This window comes from Nymphaea colorata, chromosome 4, assembly GCF_008831285.2.
Source record: "Nymphaea colorata isolate Beijing-Zhang1983 chromosome 4, ASM883128v2, whole genome shotgun sequence".
NCBI lineage: Eukaryota > Viridiplantae > Streptophyta > Magnoliopsida > Nymphaeales > Nymphaeaceae > Nymphaea > Nymphaea colorata.
In genome coordinates, this window is record NC_045141.1 from 3,836,214 (window position 1) to 3,858,575 (window position 22,362).

The 22,362-nt window shown below is 38.6% G+C and overlaps 1 protein-coding gene and 1 long non-coding RNA gene across 2 annotated transcripts in view; both read left to right on the top strand.

Annotated features, from left to right (window-relative positions):
- Window positions 1–22,362, top strand: part of LOC116252725 (uncharacterized) — a 56,414-nt gene that overhangs the window by 10,034 nt on the left and 24,018 nt on the right. The gene's annotated exons all lie outside the window — the stretch shown is intronic.
- Window positions 20,147–21,813, top strand: LOC116252723 (peroxidase P7-like). Its single transcript, XM_031627197.2, has 4 exons — window positions 20,147–20,380; window positions 20,529–20,720; window positions 20,838–21,003; window positions 21,127–21,813. The coding sequence occupies exons 1-4, from the start codon at window positions 20,168–20,170 to the stop codon at window positions 21,516–21,518; spliced, it is 963 nt and encodes a 320-aa protein (XP_031483057.1). The 5' UTR covers window positions 20,147–20,167; the 3' UTR covers window positions 21,519–21,813.

Below are 22,362 nucleotides of genomic sequence, written 5' to 3' on the forward strand. Positions count from 1 at the left end.
GGGCATTTATACCCGTCAAGGTTTCCAGTATTTTATCACTTTCATTGATGATTTCTCTCGTGCTACATTTATATACTTGTTAAAAGACCGCAGCGAGGTTCCTCGCATCATAGAGACATTTATTCTTCTTGTGCATACCCAGTATGGTGCGAATGTTAAAACTTTCAGGTCCGATAATGCCCGTGAGTACATGTGTCAGCCTGTTGAGGAGTTTCTTAGACAACGGGGGATTGTTCACGAGACATCCTGTAGTTACACCCCCCCTCAAAATGGGGTAGCTGAAAGGAAAAATCGTCAACTTCTTAATGTCACCAGGGCTCTTTTGTTTCAGAAAAATCTTCCTAAACACTATTGGGGTGATGCAGTTCTTACTAGTGCCTATCTTATTAACTGCATGCCCAGTCGTGTTTTGAATGGTAGGACTCCCCACTCGTTGCTTCCTGGCAGTCGTCCACCATTTCCTCTTCCTCCTCGTGTTTTTGGTTGTGTATGTTTTATCCATGATCACAGTCCAAATGTCAAGAAACTTGATCCTAAGTCTATCAAAGGTGTCTTTGTTGGATACTCCCCTACGCAAAAAGGATACAAATGTATTGATCCTATTACTTGTCGAGCTTATGTTACGAGGGATGTTACCTTCTTGGAACATGCCTCTTACTTTGGTGCGAATCCTCTTCAGGGGGAGCAGTCTGTGGGCAGGGAAGAGTATTCTTAGAGACAGGAACTTCAGTTTATAGATTTTTTGGACTACAAGAAAGCAGAATCACTTAATACTGTTGATGTGCCTGAGAAGGAGGAAAGGGGTGACAATAGCATTGAGAAGAAGGCCCTCAGTTGTTTGGACAGTTCTACTCTAGACGAGGTACTCGGACAGAGGTGATGACTTGTGATGCTAGATCTACTTCCAATCCCAATGCCATTCTTTCCCTGGATGAACCAAGTCCTACCAAGGAGACCGTGGAGACTCATGATGAGGTTGAAAAGAAGAATGACGATCTTCCCAATGACGATCTTCCCATTGCCCTGAGAAAGGGTGTCAGGTCATGTACTCAACACCCCATTGGTAATTTTGTTTCTTATTCCAGACTTGGGAAAGATTACAAGTGCTTTGTTTCTACTCTCTCTATGGCTGTGATTCCTAGGACTGTCGCTGAAGCTCAAAGTGACTCCAAGTGGGCTGATGCAATGAAAGAAGAAATAGATGCCCTAAGAAGAAACTTGACATGGGAAGTGGTGAAGATTCCTGAAGCCGCTCACCTAGTTGGATCCAACTGGGTGTATACCATCAAGTACAAACCAGATGGGAGTGTTGAAAGATATAAAGCTCGACTTGTGGCCAAGGGGTTTAGCCAGAAATATGGAATTGATTACTTGGAAACCTTTGCTCCTGTTGCGAAAATGAAGACTGTGAGGGTGGTTATATCCCTAGCTGTGATGAAGGAGTGGAAGATGTATCAACTGGATGTTAAGAATGCATTCCTCAATGGTGACCTCGAAGAAGAAGTATATATGCATATGCCTCCAAGATATGAAGAACCAGAAAAGTGTTGTAAGCTGAAAAAGGCCTTGTATGGCCTTAAGCAATCGCCCAGAGCGTGGTTTTAACGACTGAGAAGAGTGATGATACGTCATGGATACAAACAAGGAAATGGAGATCACACTCTGTTTGTGAAGAAGAAGGAGAGCAGGGTTACTCTCCTGCTCGTCTACGTAGATGACATGATTGTTACTGGAGATGATGAGGAGGAGATTATCAAGCTAAAAGGGTTACTGGCTACAGAATTCGACTTCAAAGATCTTAGCAAGCTAAGGTATTTTCTTGGTATGGAGGTTGCTAGGTCTAGTACTGGTCTTGTACTAAACCAAAGGAAATATACATTAGATCTACTGGAAGAAACTGGTAAATTGGGATGTAGACCTACTCCTACCCCTTTTGACACTGGGCACAAGTTGAGTCTTAGAGATGGAGAGCCTCTCTGTGAAGAAGACAAGGGAAGATATCAACGTTTGGTTGGGAAGCTAATTTATCTTACCCTCACGAGACCTGATATCACTTTTGCGGTGAATGTTTTGAGCCAATTCATGCATGCGCCAACCGATGCACATCTGAAGGCTGTGGACAGAGTGCTATGCTACCTGAAGAAAAATCCTGGTAAGGGACTCCTGTATGTGAAACAAGAGACTGTGGAAATCGAGGGCTATTCTGATGCGGATTGAGCAGGTTGTGGTGATACCAGACGATCCACTACAGGGTACTGTGTCTACTTGGGAGGAAACCTTGTTGTATGGAGGAGCAAGAGACAGGATGTTTGCTCTAGATCTAGTGCAGAGGCAGAATATAGGGCAGTTGCTATGGGAGTGTCAGAGTTATTATGGTTGAAGATATTGTTGACTGACATTGGAATAGAGATTGAAGGACCTATGAAGATGTACTGTGATAACAAGTCTGCAATCAACTTAGCCAACAATCCTGTTCTTCACGACAGAACAAAACATGTTGAAATTGATCGTCACTTCATTCGGGAAAGGATTGATGTGAAAGAGTTGATCTTACCTTACATGAAGTCTGAAGACCAAACTGCTGATGTTCTGACGAAAGCTCTTCCTTCAGCTTCATTTGAGAGGAATGTATCCAAGTTGGGCATGTTTGATATGTATGCCCAACTTGAGGGGGAGTGTTGATAGATTGTGTGTTTCGGGTCCAAATCCATACCCGACCTGCCTTGTAGCCAGTTTTGGGCTCTACTTAAGTCATGTAACCCTAATCCTTAAGTGTTAATGATAATCTTAAGAGAAAGAGAGAGTTTTGGGCTCTACTTAAGTCATGTAACCCTAATCCTTAAGTGTTAATGATAATCTTAAGAGAAAGAGAGTGTCTGACTGCTAGTGGGCACCAACTCCTCCTCATTCGTGGTTTTTTCTCCCTCGTGTTGAGGGTTTTCCACGTTATATCGTGATCATTGTTTCTCTTCGTCTTCTTCTTCGTATTTCTACATGGATGATTTGAGGTAGCTTCTCTATTGGCCTGAATTTGATTTGAAGCTTGTGTCAATTTTAATGCACTTGGACTCATGAGGTAATTTTGTTTTTGCTTTAATGCATATTATTGCAGCGACTCATAAACATTTTTCTTTGTACTCATATTTTCGTTTATTTATGTAGTGCAATGATTAGTTACTTGCACTTCTCCTTTTTTCTCTTAGACATAACTTTACTAGAGTGACGTAATACTTCATGCTTTTTCACATATCATAGAGGGATACTTCATTGCTTGTGTATCCTCGCCTTGCCCCTATATGTGGGTGATATAAATCTATACATCTTTGCAATTTTTAACCTTTAGTGAAGGCAGGGGTGGAGCAAGAAATTTTTTGTCGCAAGGGCCAAACTATAGTTTCAAAATTTTAACAAGGACCAAAATAGAAATTTTCAAATTTTTTATAAATATTAAACTAAATTTTTTAGATTTACATATAAATTTTTAGAGTTTTTAAAATCTAAGAAGGGGGGCCAAGGCCCCTGCCGGCCCCTTCCCTTCCCTCCGCCCTGAGGGAAGGTTATTTAAGTCTATTACATATAGTCGTTTTAAACTTTTTAACATTTAGTGAAAGGGTATGAGATCCCTAGTGCAGACCAATTTGCTGTATAGGCTAAATGGTTTTCAGCAGGTTGTCATTATGTTAGTCATTGGTAAGGAGATTGTTGATGTGCCCCACAATACATGGAGTTTCCTTGCTGGTTTTACTGAGGTATTGTCTTTCATGCACCCCAGAACATGGGGTATGTTGTGCTAAATATTGAAGGGGATCAAACACCCTTACACAAACACATGCAATGAATGGTGTTAATTTCATACCTTATATATATATATATATATATATATGTATGTGTGTGTGTGTGTGTGTGTGTGCCTGTGTGTGTGTGTGATGTTGTTGAATGGCTAGAAATAAAAAATCCATCACTAAACGCACTACGAACCGTTGTTGCATCAGAAATGTCGTTAATACAGAGTATGTGAATGGTGACTTTAGCTATCCATAAGTACTAGACTCACTAATAAAGGATGTTTGATCCATCATCATGGACAATTGAAACAAAAGCAAGGAGGAAAAAGAGTAGAATAACACTGAATTACTAAAATTTTCATGGTTTTTTCCTTTTGTTTTTGTCCCAACCGTTTATCATGATGGATAAGATGACCCTCATGAGTGACGTAGGTGATTTTGGATAGCTAAAGTCACCACTCAAATATATATATATATATATATATATATATATATATATATATATAGCTGAAAAGATTAGAAATACTCATCATCATTAAAGCTGCTATAAACCGTCTCCACACAATAAACCGTCATTTATGCGAATATATTGGTATGACCCTCATGAGTGATGTAGGTGATTTTGGATAGCTAAAGTCACCACTCAATTTTCTATATATATATATATAGCTAAAAAGATTAGAAGTACTCGTCATCACTAAAGCTGCTATAAACCGTCTCCACACAATAAACCGTCATTTATGCGAATATAGTGGCTGTTTATAGTACAAGTTTTAACCATATGACAACATCTGCCATCTGATAAGATTAAATCATCCTATATATATATGTGTTTGTGTGTGTGTGTGTCTATAGTAATTGGTAACTACCAGATCTTGGTTAAGGGGTAAAAAGCATACCTCTTAAATTTATGTTAAATAATGTTTTAAACAAAATGTGAACGTCCTAATGTGTTTCTGGACACTAGTTTTATATAGGACATGTTTAGTTTCAAGTTATTTTTGTTTTTAAAAAAATAATCTTTTTTACTATGAAGATTTTGATGTTGTGCCATTCATTCCGTTTATTATTAAAATAACATTATTAAAAATGACTAACATAATATATGTTTCTCACCAAATCACTCTTACAATCATATTTATGAGGTTAGATTGCAGAAAAAAATACTATAACAATTAATGTTAATTGGCCTGATTTTTGTCACTTACACAAATAGTTTAATTTTTACTAACCTTTCTCTAATGGGGGGGGGGAAGAGAGAGAGAGAGAGAGAGAAGTATGTCACTCTCAGGTCCATGACCTGTAAGGCTGTTAATCTTTCCAAAATAAAGGCTGAGGGGAAATCAAGAAGAAAAAGATATAAAATATTTTAGTCATCTAGCATTATTTAGCAACTTTTTATCACAGCCTTCAACTTGGAATCACCAGCCAATATGATTTCTTATGGGTCATGCTTCTAAAAGTCACCAATCAAATTTCTAGGGAGAGAGAGAGTAATTGTTAGTTTGGAGACCGCTAGGTCAATGACAAAAACAAAACCTCCCAAAATATATTGTCTTGATGATAATCGTATACTAAGGCCGTCACCTTTTGAGGTTAACATGTTTTAGTAGTAATAATAAAAAAATAATGGTTATCATGACATCAAATTCTTAATGATAGAAAAATATGTGCTTTTCTTACAAATAATTTCAGTTAAGACATGTTTTACGTTGAATTAGTATTTGTAACGTAGTAAAATGTTCGAATATTGCTTAAAATTATTTTTGTCAATAATTTAGGAAATGGTTCTCTCTCTCTCTCTCTCTCTCTCTCTATATATATATATATATATATATATATATATATATATATATATATATATATATATATTAAGCATGCATATTTGCATATTAGACTATATGTTTACTTTGTCTTTTTTTTCTATTTTAAAGGAACTTGGTAATCTTTATAAAATGACTGTTTCAGCAATTTGACTGGAGTTTTATAAGTGGTTCTCTTTAATAAAAAGAATTACTCGAGCAGAAAATGACAACGGTATAATGTATGGCAGTCTCAAAGCTTACCTGTATGTACTTATACCGGTGATAACTCGCCGATATAGACATAATACATTCTAGCATATATATATACATATATATATATATATATATGTCCACGTGTGCCATCTAGGTGAGGGCATCCGTAGCGATTTGGTGAGGACTTAGCGACGATTTTCCTAGTTATTGGCCGCGGTTGACATATCAAAGGCACAGTCAGTTGTTGGTCCGCCTATCAAAGGTCGCAGTTAATGCGGTTGGCTTTTAAATTAAGCCAAATTCCGATCTTTGGGCTCGGGCCTAGGCCAGGGAAAACCTGGCTCGGGCCGGGCCCGATAACCCGGCCCGATAATCAAATCGGGCCGGGCCCGGGGGGAAGGGCGGCCCGGCGGCGGCCCGACTCCCGCCCTCGGGCGGTCAGGCGGCCTCCGCCCTCCGCTCGCTCCCCTGACCCCTCCCTCTCTCTTCCCGTCTCCCTCTCCCTTCCGTCTCCCTCTCCCTCTCCGTCTCCCTTCCGTCTCCCTATCCCTTCCGTCTCCCTCTCCCTCTCCCTCTTTGAGTCCCTCCCCTCTCCCTCTCTGCTCCCTCTTCGCCTCCGCTCCCACACCACCTTCGTCCCCCGCAGCCCGCAGCTCGCTCCTCTCCCTCTCCGCCTCCGTCCCCCGCAGCCCCCACGCCCCGCTCCGTCTCCCTCTCTGCTCGGCTCCCCCTTCCCGTGTCTCCCTCTTTGCGGCGGGTCGGGCCGGGCCGGGCTTGACTTTTGGTGGCCAGGGCCGGTACCCAGCCCGGCCCGGCAAGATTATCGGGTCGGGCTCGGGCTCGGGCTTCAGGCCCGATGGGCCGGCCCGGCCCGATGCCCACCCCTACTAGAAAAGCAAAGGAACTTAACTAGCAAAAGTGATGATAGTTTGCTGGCAAAGTGTTACATTCTGCAGCTAGACTTGGGCAACGGGTCGGGTAGCCATCGGGTACCCGGCCCGGTCGGGTCTGGGTTCGGGCCGAGAAAACGGCCCGGTGGGCTAGGCCGGGCCTGATGTGCAGCCCGGGATGGCCCGGCCCGGCCCGTTTATAAATTAAAAAATAATTTTTAAAATTTTTTTAAAATTTAATAATATGTATTTTATTAGTAAAAATATATTTATATTACTAAAAATTTATTTTATAATTAAAAAATTATTTTTTATTACCAAACGGGCCAGGCCGTGGGCTGAGACCCGGTCCATCGGGCCGGGTTTTGGGCTCGATGGGCCAATCCGGGCCAGGTTTTATCGGGTCAGGCTGGCCAGGTCGGGCCCCTGTCAATGGTCATCGAACACTGCCCGGAAAGGAGTTGAAATCAATTAGGTAGACTCTGTTCCACCCACTTTTCGTCAACGAAGGAAAAGCCTTAGCTCATGGATACAAGTGCATCTAAGTTTCTAGCCAGTACTCCTACTCGATCCTTTTCGTACTTGTTATGCACACCCTTTTTGACTAGAGGAAAATATGAGCCTAGAAAAATATTGTGGGCAATATTAAATATTGCGATCTATATCTCTGTTTCACTCCAGGTCAGTCGACCAAATCGAGTGACATATCTTCTCAATGGCTTTTCTTGGAATTTCTTACTAAGGTTGTCAGCATTTTCTGCTTAATTGCTAAAAGGCCATTCGTCAAACAGTGTGGAACTTTTATCGGCTTGGATTACTGGAGCGCTTTGAGATTCCGACAGAAGGTTGCTCGATCATCAGTTTTTTGTCAAAGTTTGCTGGCCTAGAGGTATAGCTTGTATGAAGCACGGAACAATTTTAATTGGGTATTCTTCCTCTAGCAGACAAGCTTCCATGCACATTAGATCTTGATCAAGTAAAAGGCAGGCACTTTGAACGTCAAATTCTAAACCCCATCTAACTTGACAGTTGAAGGCAACCCAACTAATTAACAATGTAAGAATCCCTTGCCCAAGCCCAAATCAGAATACAGACACAGACCCACAAAGGACTGCATATCCGGGTCAAACAAAATAAGAAAATGAACAAATTGCATGGGTAGCAAGGCGACTCACACTCAAAGGGTCTTTGAATCGATTTTTTGATCGCCGTTATGCTCAATGTGTTAACTCTTCTTAGCTCCAAGTACATACAGGTTTGATTGCTTTAGCCTATACAATTTTCATAGACGTGGGACTACCCCTTTTTGGGACTCTAATCTAAAAAGATGGGCAACTACTAAATATTCCCTTCACTGCAAGCTTTCATGAGTTGAGACTTTGCTCGCAGCTAAAAGCTGGTCATGCAAAATTAATTTTTGCAACTTAATTTAACCACAAGCCTTTTGGTTGATAAACAGCATTGGGCCCCCCTTAAGGAGTAGGCTGATCATCTTAGAACCTTTGGTGAATGTTGAAAATAAATAATAATATAATGTTGTACCTTATGTTACACACAATGAACTGATAATGCACCAGCTTCAATGGATTACAACTCCAATAAATCAGGCGTAAACAATGCATCAGCTTCAACGGATCATAACTCCAACAAATCAGGCGCCATCAATTTAGAAGGAAATCAAATCAGCCGAGAGACAAAAACTCCTCTTCATTATACTCTAGCAACGGCTCACCATTCAAACGAATCTGGAGTAATCAAAATGGAAACATAGTAAATCAGATGAGCAATAAAAATGCATCAGGATGACATCGGGTTCCTCCGTTTAAAACCAAAGGAGAAATTCAAGGAGGCGAAACTCAAGGACACACGTTGTAAATCGATCAAAATTGATGAGCCTTATGCAAATTTGAATTCATCAATACCGTGTATAAAACATTGATTAAGAAAGGAAACCACATCATCAAAAGAATTGATGACTGAGTCATGGAGTAAGAATCTTCCGAACCACGTTAATTTTAAGAATCTTCCGAACCACGTTAATTTTTCTAGCCATCTTCTTCTTCTTTCTTTTTTTCATGGTATCAGAGCTTTGACGCTCTAGTCGACAGATTGTTGATCCTAGTAGCTGCAGAAATTATCCTTCAACTGTTAACGTGGCCAATTTTGCTTCAATCAAACTATAACACAAGGATTTCTTGTTGTGGAAAACGCAAATCCTTGGTCTGATAGAGAGCCAAGATATTATTGATGGGACGATTCTCATGCCATCTTCTACCATTGAATCCATTCAGAATGGTGAAACCATGAGACGACCAAACCCTGATTATTATGCTTGGAAAAAATCAGACCGCCTTCTAAGAGGTTGGGTCACTAGGTCTCTCATAGAAGAGGTCCGACTTAAGTATGGAAAACATTGACAAGAGCTTTTGCTCATGAATCAAAGAATAGAGAAATCATGCTGACAGGAAAGCTACAACTCCACCGCAAACAAGATAAACTTGTCACTCAATATGTTACTGGTTTCAAAGCTGTATGAGATGAACTTTCAGCAATAGAGAAGCCTCTTGAGGATGATGACAAAGACTTTTGGCTTGTTAACAGTCATGGACCAGGGTATGAGTCATTCATGACTTCTATCCTCAAGCCACCAGTTCCTTCATATCTTGACGCATTGTCATTATTTCAAGGGCATGAAACGATGAAGGACTTACATGCAGGAGAGACTAGGTTGAACAGCCAAATGGCCGTCTTCACTCAACAATCCAGCAATCAAAACAACAAAAAACGACACAACAATAGTAGGCGCAATACCAATAACAACAATAATCGGTTCAACTCCAAGGGACGTGGGTTCAATCCAGCAACCCAAACACAAATCAGTAAAGATCGGTCAATGGAGAGACAAATAAATCGAAGGTACCGTGTCAAATTTGTGGCCTAAATAATCACAATATCTTTAAATGTTATCACATATTTGATCACGCTTATCAGCCACGCGATATGCCACAAGCATTTGCTGCTATGAAAATTGTTGATCCTATTGTTCAAGATTTGTTCCCTGACATTGGAGCAAGCTCTCATGTGACCGATGATTTATGAAAGCTCAAAAGTTGTATTCAATATAGAGGAACAAAAAAAATTATGGTAGGAAATAGTCAACATCTTGATATTACACACATCAGAGTTGCTGACATTCATGTGGGGAACCGAATGATTTTCTCTCGACAACGTGCTTGTAGTGCCCGATATTAAGAAAAATATTATTTCTATCAGCCAACTTACTTCTTCTATGCCTTATGTGATTGAATTCTCTTTCAATTTTTTTGCTATTAAGGACAAGGAGACCAAGAAAGTGATTGCAATGGGGTCTAGAGAAGGTGATTTGTACGCCCTAAAGCCAAACTGATGAAGGTGTTGTTTTCAACGAGATTCCGATCAGCTCCCTTTGAAGTTTGGCACGGATGTCTTGGGCATCAACACCACAAAATATTAGAGTTTATGACTGCAAATAAGTTTAATACTATGACAAAAAATTTGCCTAAATATTTTACTTGTGCTAGTTGTTAGATGGGGAAGCCGTGTAGACTCCCATTTATTTCTGTTGATGATTAGTGTGATTCATTATTTGCTAAAGTTCACTATGATTTATGCGGACCAGCTCCTATTGCTTCTTGTTAAAATATCAAATATTATGCATTATTTGTAGATCAATTCTCTAGATATTCATGGATTTATCCTCTGAAACAAAAATCTGAATTTTTTGCCAAATTTCTTGAATTTCATAAAATGATTCAAACTCAATTTGATGTGAAGTTCAAGGTGTTTCAAAGTGACGAGGGACGTGAGTTTAATAGCTCGGTTCTCATGGATTACTTAAACGAGAATGACATCAAACATCAAAAATCTTGTTCTAAGACGCCCGAACAAAATGGTACGGTGGAATGAAAGCATAGGTCTATTACAGAATTGAGACTTACTATGTTGTTTCAGAGCCATCTTCCAGCTCAATATTGGGTCGATGCATTCTCCACTACGGTATGGCTTATCAACAGACTTCCATCACAAGTTTTATACATGCAAAGTCCATATGAACTGCTTTTCAAAAAACGGCATGATTATTCCTGTCTTCGTGCCTTTGGATCTACATGCTATCCTTACATTAGAGGATATATTAATCATAAATTTCAGCCCAAGTCTCTACCATGTGTGTTTCTTGGATATAGCAACCATCATAAAGGATATTGATGTTTGTATCCTCCCACTGGATGTACATCTCAAGCCATGTCGTATTCGACGAAACCATTTTTCCCTACCGAAATACCACACCAACTCCTAGGGCCATCACCTCCAATGCTGATTTTGTATCCTTTTCAGACTCGTCCACTAACCATCATCATGAATCTCAACGTCTAGCCCAAATGCACAATTCTGAAGACCCTCCTTCACCACTATCCGAAGACCCCCCTTCACCGCCATCCTCACCAATACCATTGCCTCCATCACCGATCCCACTCACCCTCCCTAGCCCACCATTACCTTCCACGAACCCCTCTCTTTCAACTCATTCTAGGACTACTCGATCCAAATCCGGCATTGACAAACCTAATCATAAGTATGTCTTTACTACCTCATCCATTCCAACCAAACCATCACATTGTACCCTTGCTCTCAAGCACCCAGGTTGGTATCAGACTATGAAAGAGGAAATGGCTGCTTTATAGGGTAATCACACCTGAAATCTTGTGCCTTCTACACCAAATATGCATGTGATCGGTAGCCGTTGGGTCTTCAAAACCAAACTGAAAGGTGACGAACAGCTTGAACGGCTTAAGGCCCGACTTGTAGCACAAGGATATAGTCAAGTTCAATGTCTGGATTTCTTGGAAACCTTCTCCCCAATGGTGAAATTTGCTACTATAAGAATCGTCCTTACTCTCGCTCTTGCATTTGATTGGCCTCTCAAGTAATTAGATGTCAAGAATGCATTTCTGAATGGTTATCTACATGAGCTAGTGTATATTGAGCAGCCTCCTAGATTTAAAGTTCCATCCAAGCCACATCATGTTTGCAGATTAAATCGAGCTCTCCATGGATTAAAACAAGCACATCGGGCGTGGTATGACAGATTTGTCAAATTTTTATTTTCTATGGACTTCATTGCCAGCATCACAGATCCATCTTTTTTTGTTCGCAGACAAGAAAAATTTGTCACAATTTTGTTATTGTATGTTGATGATATCATTTTTACGAGTAATTCTCATTCATTCATATCATCTTTTCTAGTGACTGTCAGACAACAATTTGCTATGAATGATCTGGGTGGTCTGAATTATTTTTTGGGATGTCTAGTTGTACACACTTCTGCTAGCCTGTTTATGCATCAGTCTAAATATGTTCAAGATATTATCTCTCGAGCACAAATGCAGCACTGTAAAACGGTGACCACACCTATTACTTCCATATCAAAATCGTTTGACAACTTCAATCCTCCCTATTACAACATGTCGAAGTCTAGTTGGGGCACTACAATATCTGACAATTACACAGTCAATAAATTTTTTCATGTCAATTCGTGCATGCCCCAACGATGAAACATTTCCAGCTCTTGCAATGGATTTTCTGATATGTTCACGGCACATGTCAATATGGCATTCAGTTTTATGAATCTCAAGATTTGACCCTCAAGGCTTATTCTGATGCGGATTGAGCTAGCTACCTAATACTCATCGTTCAACCTCCAACTACTGTATATTTCTTGGTCCAAATTGTATATCTTGGAGCTCTAAGAAGCAACCAACTGTTGCTTGTTCGTCATGTGAGGCTGAATATAAGGCTCTCGCTGGGGCTGCTGCTGAAATTAAGTGGCTTACATTTATTCTGTAGGATCTTGGTGTTTATCTCTCCAAAGCTCTTATTTTATTGAGTGATAATCTTTCGGCATTACACACTACTATCAAGCCAGTATTTCATTCACGTATGAAACATTTGGAACTAGATTATCATTTTGTTCGAAAACAAGTCGCGCTGGGTAATATGGACACTCAATTCGTGATAACCAAAGGTCAGCTTGCTGATCTTTTTACCAAACCTTTGTCTCAGCAATGGCTCACCTTCCTCATTTGGCATCTTGGCTTACATCTCCCACCTTCCCTTCAGTTGAGGGGGGATGATAATGCACCAGCTTCAACGGATCACAACTCCAACAAATCAGGTGTAAACAATGCATCAGTTTCAATGAATCATAACTCCAACAAATCAGGCGCCACCAATTTAGAAGGAAATCAAATCAGCCGAGAGACAAAAATGCCTCTTCATTATACTCTAGCAATGGCTCACCATTCAAGCGAACAATGAGTAATCAAAATGGAAACAAAGCAAATCAAACGAGCAACAAAAATGCATCAGGATGACGTCGGGTTCCTCTGTTTAAAACCAAAGGAGAAATTCAAGGAGGCGAAACTCAAGGACACATGTTGTAAACCAATAAAAATTGATGAATTCAAATTTGAATTCATCAATACCGTGTATAAAACATTGATTAAGAAAGGAAACCAAATCATCAAAAGAATTGATGACTGAGTCGTGGAGTAGGAATCTTCCGAACCACGTTAATTTTTCTGGTCATCTTCTTCTTCTTTCCTTTTTTCATGAACTTGCAAAACAACTTTTGTATTCTAGGATGAGAGCACTCATACAACTGATGACACCCACGAGACCACCATATCACAACTTACACTTGGTACAATATGCACATTCTCAATCACCTATTTATAAGACTTCAAGACCGTAACTTATGACCCACAACTTCCATCATAATGATGGTGTAACTCATGACATAAAGCACATTACATACATAAAGCACATTACATTCATGACATTAACACATCAGTTAAGGGTAAACCATAATGTCATTAACCTTGGTAACTTATTTTTAACTCGACCATATTAAAAAAATAAAACTGCTACACATTAGTGTAATACTTAATTTTTTAACTCTCATATGCATTATTGTGCATTACTATAACATCAATTTTAAACTCCTTGCATGTTCATTCATTTGCATAATATTTTAATACTCTCCCTTGATGCAAAACTCGATACTCCAAGGGATGGCCTTAATTTTATGAACTTTGAATCGTTGAGTGATTTCGTAAACCCATCTTCAAGTTGAACATTTGTGGAAAAATATTTCATTATTATCATTCCATCAGCAACAACTTCACGGATAAAATGATGTTGTAACACAATGTGTTTAGTTCTTCCATGGCATACCGGATTTTGTCATAGCGGTTGTTGTTCTATTGTCACAAAATAACTTTGTTGCCTTGAATTGTTTTTATGCAAGTCTGTCAAAATTCTTTGAATCCATATTGCCTAAAATGTGGTTGCAAATGTCTAAACATACTCTACTTCAAAAGATGATAGGGCTATAGTTGCTTGTTTTTACAACATTCACGACACAGCCCCTCGGCCAATGGTAAAAGCACACCCACTTGTGCTTTTCATATCATCAACAAAACTATCCCAATCGATGTCAGAAAAGCTAATTAGCTTAAAATCAGGATTAGATGGGTATCAAATCTCATAGTTGGTTGTTGATCAGATGTAACAGAGGATCCGCTTTGCTGTTTCAAAATGATATATTAATCGACAATGCATAAACCTTGTGATCAGACCAACTAGTTAACAAAATATGGGTGTGTCTATATGAGGTAAATCAATTTTCCAATCAAACTCTTGTATAACTTCTCATCAGCTAACATAGTGTCATCATTTATAGTTAACTTATCCTTAATGTTTATAAGAGTTGAACATGATTTGCATGATAACATATTATATTTCTCAAGTATAGTTAAAGCATATTTTTCTTGAAAAATAAACGTACCATTATCAATTTATTGAACTTGAAGTCCCAGAAAATAATGTAACAATCCCATATCTGACATAAAATTCACATATCATGCTTGTATTAAATTTTTCAATGAGACTAATAGAGGAGGTTTTTACATAGGAACCCACAAGAAGTTGGTCGCCATAAAAAGGCAAAAAATAGATGGCTGCACTATTCCTTACTGTTACAAATCAAAGGAGAAAAACAATTCATTGCTCCTACTTGTTTTAATAAAAGTGAACAATGTGGTACTATTTGGGAATTTATTTGTTTAGTACTCAATTGTGCCTTTTGGAGGAATAGGGGAGATGAATCCTACCAAATGAAAAATGCAGGTCCGTCTTCAAGGACAATATACATCAAATAAAGGGCTACCCAGATGTACTAAAACTGACATAATTTCATATTTTGGGGTTAGAAGCAGCAACCAGCCATTATCTTGCGAAGTACTATTTAGTATTCATTTTCTACACACTATCATTCTAGATACATGGCACCTGCAAATGATGAATTGATTCCATGAATTAGGTCTGGGCACCAATAGTGATGGTGGGATTGATCTCCATGAATCAAGCATTCATTGTCAATTTTCTATCTTGAGTTTTGTTCAGGTTGCTTCAATGTACTGAAATTCATGCAAACAATCTTTCCTTTGCAATGATTATGAATTTATTTCCATGCATTCTTACTGACATATAATTTTCATTACTATCTTTGTTGGGTTTTCATCGGTAAGGTTTTTCTCAAGCATAAACTAGAAAGGTCGTTTACTTAGGAAAATTTTAGAAATTCAAAGATTGAAAAAAATATGAATAAGAACAATAGAAACCAATAGATTCTGCATACTTCTTGTCTTACAATAGATTAACTAAAGTAATCTAATTTTTAAAAGATGAATAAAAAATGCAAAACTATATGTCAGCCGCATTCTAAAGAGAAGTTAATATCCAATCCGAGATTGACATTGTTGAGACATGTTTAAACTATAGGTAGAGAGATCAGGCAGCCCTATATATTCAAGATGAAATTATTTGTAGAAGGTCAAAAGTTCAAACTCAACCCATTTACAAATTATTTATAGTATTCGGTAAATAAAGTATTCAGTTAATTGCTTAAAAGCAATAAAAAACTAACCTTTATTGTGAATGCTTAATTTCATTAGCAAGAACAACTTCAGGCTTCATAAGCATTTAGCACTCATTACTAGGTTGAACTTCAAATTGGAAAATGCAAAGCCATAAGATAATTAGAGATTAGATTGAAAGTGGACTTTAATTCAAAAAATTAGAGGGCAGAAATAATCAATAGGGAAAAGTCCAAGTAGATTGACAAATTTAGATATATTAAAGGAAACATGCATATAGTCGATTTAGAACACAGCAAAATATGTACAGAGAAAGTCAGATACAACTGTTAAGAGAATCTTGAAAATTGATATGCATGAATATAATTTATGAAAATGTTATTTTGATTATTTCAGCTCATCTTGGATTATGACCACTCTAGTTAAACCTGATAATATCAAAACCTCAATTACAGAAACTTTTAGTTATATTCAATTAAACCTGAAGTGTGTGCAAACTTCCAAAGGAAAAGAAGTCCTCCATCTGGCTTTGGGAATACCAAAGGATGGCCGTGATGCGGATTGTGGCTTACTTTTGTTGTCAGATAGTTGTTTTTCAATCTGTTTTGAGTTACATGGAAATATTTAGATCTTTTTCTCCTTTGGATCTAATTAGTAGATCCATTAAGTTATTGAGTTTAGTGGGTATAAAAACTCACATGTCACTTTTTTCGCTTTTTTTTGGATGATGACTTTCATAGAGAAAAACCCTGATTATTCTCATGATTTTCAATTGAACTGTAGATTATTTCATCAATTTATTAGTTGATTCAGGATTGAATATAAGTCCTCTCTTTTTCTGCATCAAATTTGGTGTTATAGCCTTGGTTCATCCTCCCTAGATTGTGCATCTTCCGTAGATTGTGTTCCTGATGCCATGCAGTCTGAGGAAGAGTTCTGAGAGTCAACAAGAAGATTTCATGGAGCAGATTGCTTTGATGAAGGAGTCTATGGACACATGTCAAGACAAAATGCAGTCAATATGCAACAGGATGCTCAAGAACTTTCAGGAAGGCATGCACGTAATACCTGAAAATTCACAATTGCTGGTGGAATCAATTGTCCAGTTACACACAATGTGCAAAGAACAAGATGAAACATTGAAAAGAGATTCAAGTCATTGAAAAAATATTATGGCACGGGGAGAATTGAAGACTATGAACATGATGGTGTTTGGGAGAATCAAATGCCTAATTTTTCGCATGTTCAGGTTCGAGTAGGGTATTGAGGAACACCAAAAATTCGATCAATGAATTTGAGGTTCTTGAGGAACCAATCGGATGAAATCCATCACCATCGCCACCTAGGGATGACATCTAATGCCAAAGTCGACCCACCACTACCAGATTCCGCTACTGTTCTTGAGATTCTGGCGATGGCTTGCCAGAAGAGGTAAACCCCTCTTCCTACCACTATGCATGTGATGGGCCGACATGAAAGAGGACAGTCGACCCTTCTAATCACCAGAGCACGCCAGCCAGCCAGCCAGCATGGGCTGACCACCATGCAACAGTGTTTGGTGTGACATTTTTCCTAAGGTTGTATGTCACATTCTATTAGAGTGGCTTTAGCAGTATGATAGTAAGGTTGTCTGCAATGGTCATACAAATATATACACCTTCAAAATCCTTGGATAAGTGTCAGGTTGCTGCCCTAAAGACATCACCATTTAAGAAAGCTATAGGGTTGGCCGACCATAAAGCATACTTGATTAGTATTCCTGATTTCTTTTGTATTTCAAGATGCATTGAATTTCTCAAAGTCTGAATTCTTTACGACCAAGGGAGAATGATGCAAACCGAACCCATTGGGCCTAGTAGGTCTGGATTTGCTAGGTCCATGCATGGAGTCATCCTAGACGAGAGTGCCAATGGAGAGCACCAATGTGGATTCTTGCATGAGTCATAACTGAGGACACACGGGTGCAGGGGAAAGGGCCAGAGCACATGGTTAAAGTCATACGGATACTAGTACCGGTATGGGGATATTCGTGTGGACATGGGGATACAACAAGGCATATATATATATATATATATATATATATATATATATATATATATATATATATATATATATATATATATATATATATATATATGTATTCAAAATTCTTTAAAAAATAAGCAACTTTCCACAAGAAATATGGAAAACATCACAAAACAAATGCAAAATTCCACAATTCTACAAAATTTATAAAATTCCAAAAAAGTGCAAAATTCCACAAAAGGACTGCAAAAGCAAAACCAACGTCTCCCGCAGTTCGTGTCAGAACAACGCACACTCCCAACATGCCAACATGACCACCGTAATTATTCATGTTATTTCATAGTTCTATTGGTTGATCGCGGGACTGAGAAGATGTCCTCTTGTTTGCTGTATCAACATGTCACAACACACACTCCCAACTGCAAAATTTTCTGTTTGACTTTCATTGATTGCTTTTACCTGCTTTCCAAGCAATGCCTAGCGTAGACGAACTTAATTTCTCATGTCCTTGACTTTTCTAACATAGACATATATGGTCAATATGCAACAACAACAGTAGCTTTCTATAAATTAATTATTTTTTACCAAACGCAACATGCAGTCCACGGTTAGGCCATGAAAGGATAGATTTGTTGATTGTGTGGCTCATCTTGCCGCCTTTGTCAACAGAGTGAAACTTTAAATTGATGAACTGGTGACCTTTCATATATATGCAATTTTCTCTCTCTCTCTCTCATATATATATATATATATATATATATATTACCACCACAATTAAATTAACTAGATAGCAGAAGCAAGCGAGTAAGTGAAAGGACAATCAAACATAAATTAAAGGAAAAGAAAATCCAAAAAAATCAAAAAGAAAGTGGGTTTTCTTGTAGCAATGAGCGGGCCGCCTTAAACAAGGATCAGATGTATATTTTAGCAGCGAAGAGCCAAAATTTTCACGTATGATCCTTAAAACATTTTCACGCATGGATCACTTAATGACCTGTTTCGTAAAATTTCAAAAGAGGCACGAGCATTATCATCCTTTATAAAATTTTTCAATCTTCGTTTTCTTTTCACAGAAACTGTTAGTATCTCTTCTAGAAACCTGTTTGAATATGTTTGTAATTAGTTATTCTTTTCGATTTTTTTTAATAATAGAAAGAAGTGATCGTTTTCTTCGTTCCAACCCAATCCATCGAATTTCCTCGAACTATGTAAGATATTAATTTTTTCCAGTTCCTTTGGTCAGGTTTCTCGTTATCCATCAATGCATTGGGTGATAATGTTTGAAGAGTCTAAATATTTTTCTAAACGAAAGTTTTAAGAGGACCTTGACTGGGAGTTGTCAGCAGTATGGGTTACGTTAGGAAATACGCAGACACGAGACCCCTTCATGGGACTGTAATGCAAGCCCAAAAGGTCATGGAAAATGCCTCACATCATTAGCCTGCTCGGTGGATCAAATCCACATAATGGTATGGTTAGGCCACTAGTATGACGGGTTCCTAGTACCTGGTCTAGTAGAGTTTGGGCCTGAACTTGAAAAAATCAGCTTTGGATCAATGCGAGTAGACTTGATGGGGTTTGATTCAACTTGATTTATTTTTTATATTATTTTTGTTTAATAATTATATATACATATATTATTATTAAAAATATAGTTTATATTTAAAAGTTTTTATTTTATATTTAAAAAATATTTTTATTCTAACTGAACCAACTAAGCCGAACACGAATGTTGGGCATCGAACTGAGCCCGAATTTGATTTTTGGGTGTCGAGCCTACCCAACCCGACCCATATTAAGTCGGGCCAGTCCGATGTTCAGCTTAACCATTAAGTCTTTTAGTCGACCAACACTACCTTCGATTTTATCAGGTAATTAAAGCTGACTTCGATCAAGCAGTGATAACAATAAAACAAAACATTTGCGCATCTCTTTGCAAATAAAAGGCAAATAGATTTTTTTTTTTTAAGTTTTCTTTTGGATCAACAACGAATCTGCGCCAGTTTCAAAAAGATTTTTGGTTGATAAACAATCCCAAATCTAAGCAAAGCCAGGTAGAGTCATCTTTGAACCTATGGTAGAGTCCGCCTCTCGCACGTTTCCTCCCTTGTCACATCCCATCAAAAGTACTTGAGGACTTTCACATGCTACTTACTACTTACCGAATTAATGGAGTTGAAAAATTGTATTATTCTATATTTTACTAATAGCCTGTGAAATTAATTGAAAAACGAAAAGAAGCGTATGAACGGATAGAGCAATATCATGCAGACAGCCACCTTGTTAGGTGGAAGCCGCGTTAGCTACAAGACAATAAATGCCGCAGAGTTGTCTGAACTGGTCAAGGTAATAAGGTATCTACGTGACCGACCACTCTTGCTCAATTCCACTTCCAATAGTCAATCAATCTATATAAACGGATCCTTTGGCAACACTTGAAACCACATCTTGTGCGCCCCCTTAGCTACCCAGTCATGGCTTCCCCTGCAAACATTCTTGTTGCCTTATTCCTGGCCTTTGCCATCGTCATCGGAAGCTCCTCTGCTCAACTCTCTACTAATTTCTATGATTCTCGTTGTCCCGGCATTTTTGCCGCAGTCAGAGCTCAGGTCAAGGGCGCTGTGGCCAGAGAACCCAGAATGGGCGCATCGCTTCTCCGCTTATTCTTCCACGACTGCTTTGTCAATGTATATTAACCATAACCGGTCAATCTTACTGTGAAATTACATATTATTTTGTCTTGTGTGTGTGTATATATATATAACCCTTTATAAGAAATTTATCCGATTAATGTATGTAAGTAGTAAGTACTGACATATTTTAATTTGTGATTAGGGGTGTGATGGCTCAATTCTGTTAGATGACACGGCGACGTTTACTGGAGAGAAGAATGCAGCTCCCAACAGGAATTCTGCTAGAGGATTTGAAGTGATCGACGCCATTAAGGCGTCTGTGGAGCGGATCTGCCCAGGAATTGTGTCGTGTGCAGACGTCTTAGCCATAAGTGCTAGGGACTCCGTTGTTGCAGTAAGTTCTGAATTTCTGTATATCCCGTTGTATTTAATCTTGGCCATTATCAAGTTTCTCTTTATATGCTCAAATGTGCAATTAACTTGAGCACATCTGTTCTGCAACATATAATAGTTGGGAGGGCCTAGCTGGAATGTCAAGGTTGGAAGAAGGGACGCCAGGACAGCGAGCCAAGCCGCTGCGAATACTAGCATCCCTGCCCCCACATTTGATCTCAATCGTCTCATTTCCAGCTTCCAAGCTCAAGGACTTTCTGTCAAAGACTTAGTTGCACTGTCAGGTATACATCCATCCAAGTTTATTTCTATAAGACCGTTTGTCATTTGTCCCTCTCTTTCTTCCTCTTATATATATAGATTATATGTATATAAACAGTATATTGACACCACATTTTTGGGAGCAGGGGCTCACACCATTGGACAGGCAAGGTGCACCACCTTCAGGGCTCGCATTTACAATGAGACCAACATAGACGGCTTCTTTTCAAGGAACAGACAGGCGAGGTGCCCCCGCATATCAGGGTCAGGGGACAACAACCTGGCACCCCTTGATATACAGACACCTACATCCTTCGACAACGGCTACTTCAAGAACCTTGTCAGTAAGAGGGGACTCCTCCACTCCGACCAGCAGCTCTTCAACGGTGGATCTACGGATTCACTGGTCAGGTCCTACAGCCAGAGCAGCAGCACCTTCAATGCAGACTTTGTTGCAGCCATGATCAGGATGGGAGACATCAAGCCCCTCACTGGCAACAATGGTGAAATCAGGAAGAACTGCAGGAGGGTCAACTAAGAAGCCTTGAATTCAATTGGTTATAGAACTCCAACTAAGAATAATATTTGTTTCAGTTAGTTATAGAATATTGTCTAGTTTTTTGGATGTGTGAATCGTTTGTAAGGATTTATTTTCGACTTTCTGTTATTGTATAACATTATTCAGCTTCCGAATATGCCAATTGTGTGCAAGGAACCATACCGTTTTGGCTTTATTGCCATTTTTTAATGTTAGTGAGCCTTTCCAGGACTCAGGTATGTGACCGGCAATTTTTTGCTCCATAAGAATGTATAATTAACCTGTTTGAAGAGTTTGCTATTTGTCTTAAATAATTTAGATGTTGTTGCGTTTCTATACAAATGGTTTCACCTCGTCAGTGCAACAAAATGATCTTACGAGGCATAGCTTATTCAAAACTACATCTGTTCTGAAATAACTATAATGCAAGATAAATCCACAGAAAAGTTGCTACATTTTCATAATGATCAAATAAAATAATATGTAACTGTCTTGGACAAGTTGATACTTTCTGGACAAGTCTATTAGCAAACCTTAAATCACTTTCCTAGTTTAATAATATAATTGGACAACTGATTCATAAATATCTATATGCCAAAAATTCATAAATATCTATATGCCAAAAGAACTATGTGATTGTTCAGTAATCTTGTTTATATATCATAATATTTGCACCCCTCCCGCATGAGAGTGGGGAACACCGTGTGAAGCAATAGAAAATATGAATTTTTTTGGTTTGGAAGACTTTTAGGAATACTGGATCTGCTTGTTGGTACGAGGCTCGACTATTCCTGCCACCTTTAACAGGCGGTGATCAAGTGTACAATCATTTGATTGATCCTCT

Excerpts from the sequence above, each read along its gene's own strand:
- LOC116252723 (XM_031627197.2), top strand. The coding sequence starts at position 20,168 with ATGGCTTCCCCTGCAAACATTCTTGTTGCCTTATTCCTGGCCTTTGCC. Across the intron at positions 20,381-20,528 it reads TCCACGACTGCTTTGTCAAT|GGGTGTGATGGCTCAATTCT; the intron begins GTATATTAACCA and ends ATTTGTGATTAG. Across the intron at positions 20,721-20,837 it reads CTAGGGACTCCGTTGTTGCA|TTGGGAGGGCCTAGCTGGAA; the intron begins GTAAGTTCTGAA and ends AACATATAATAG.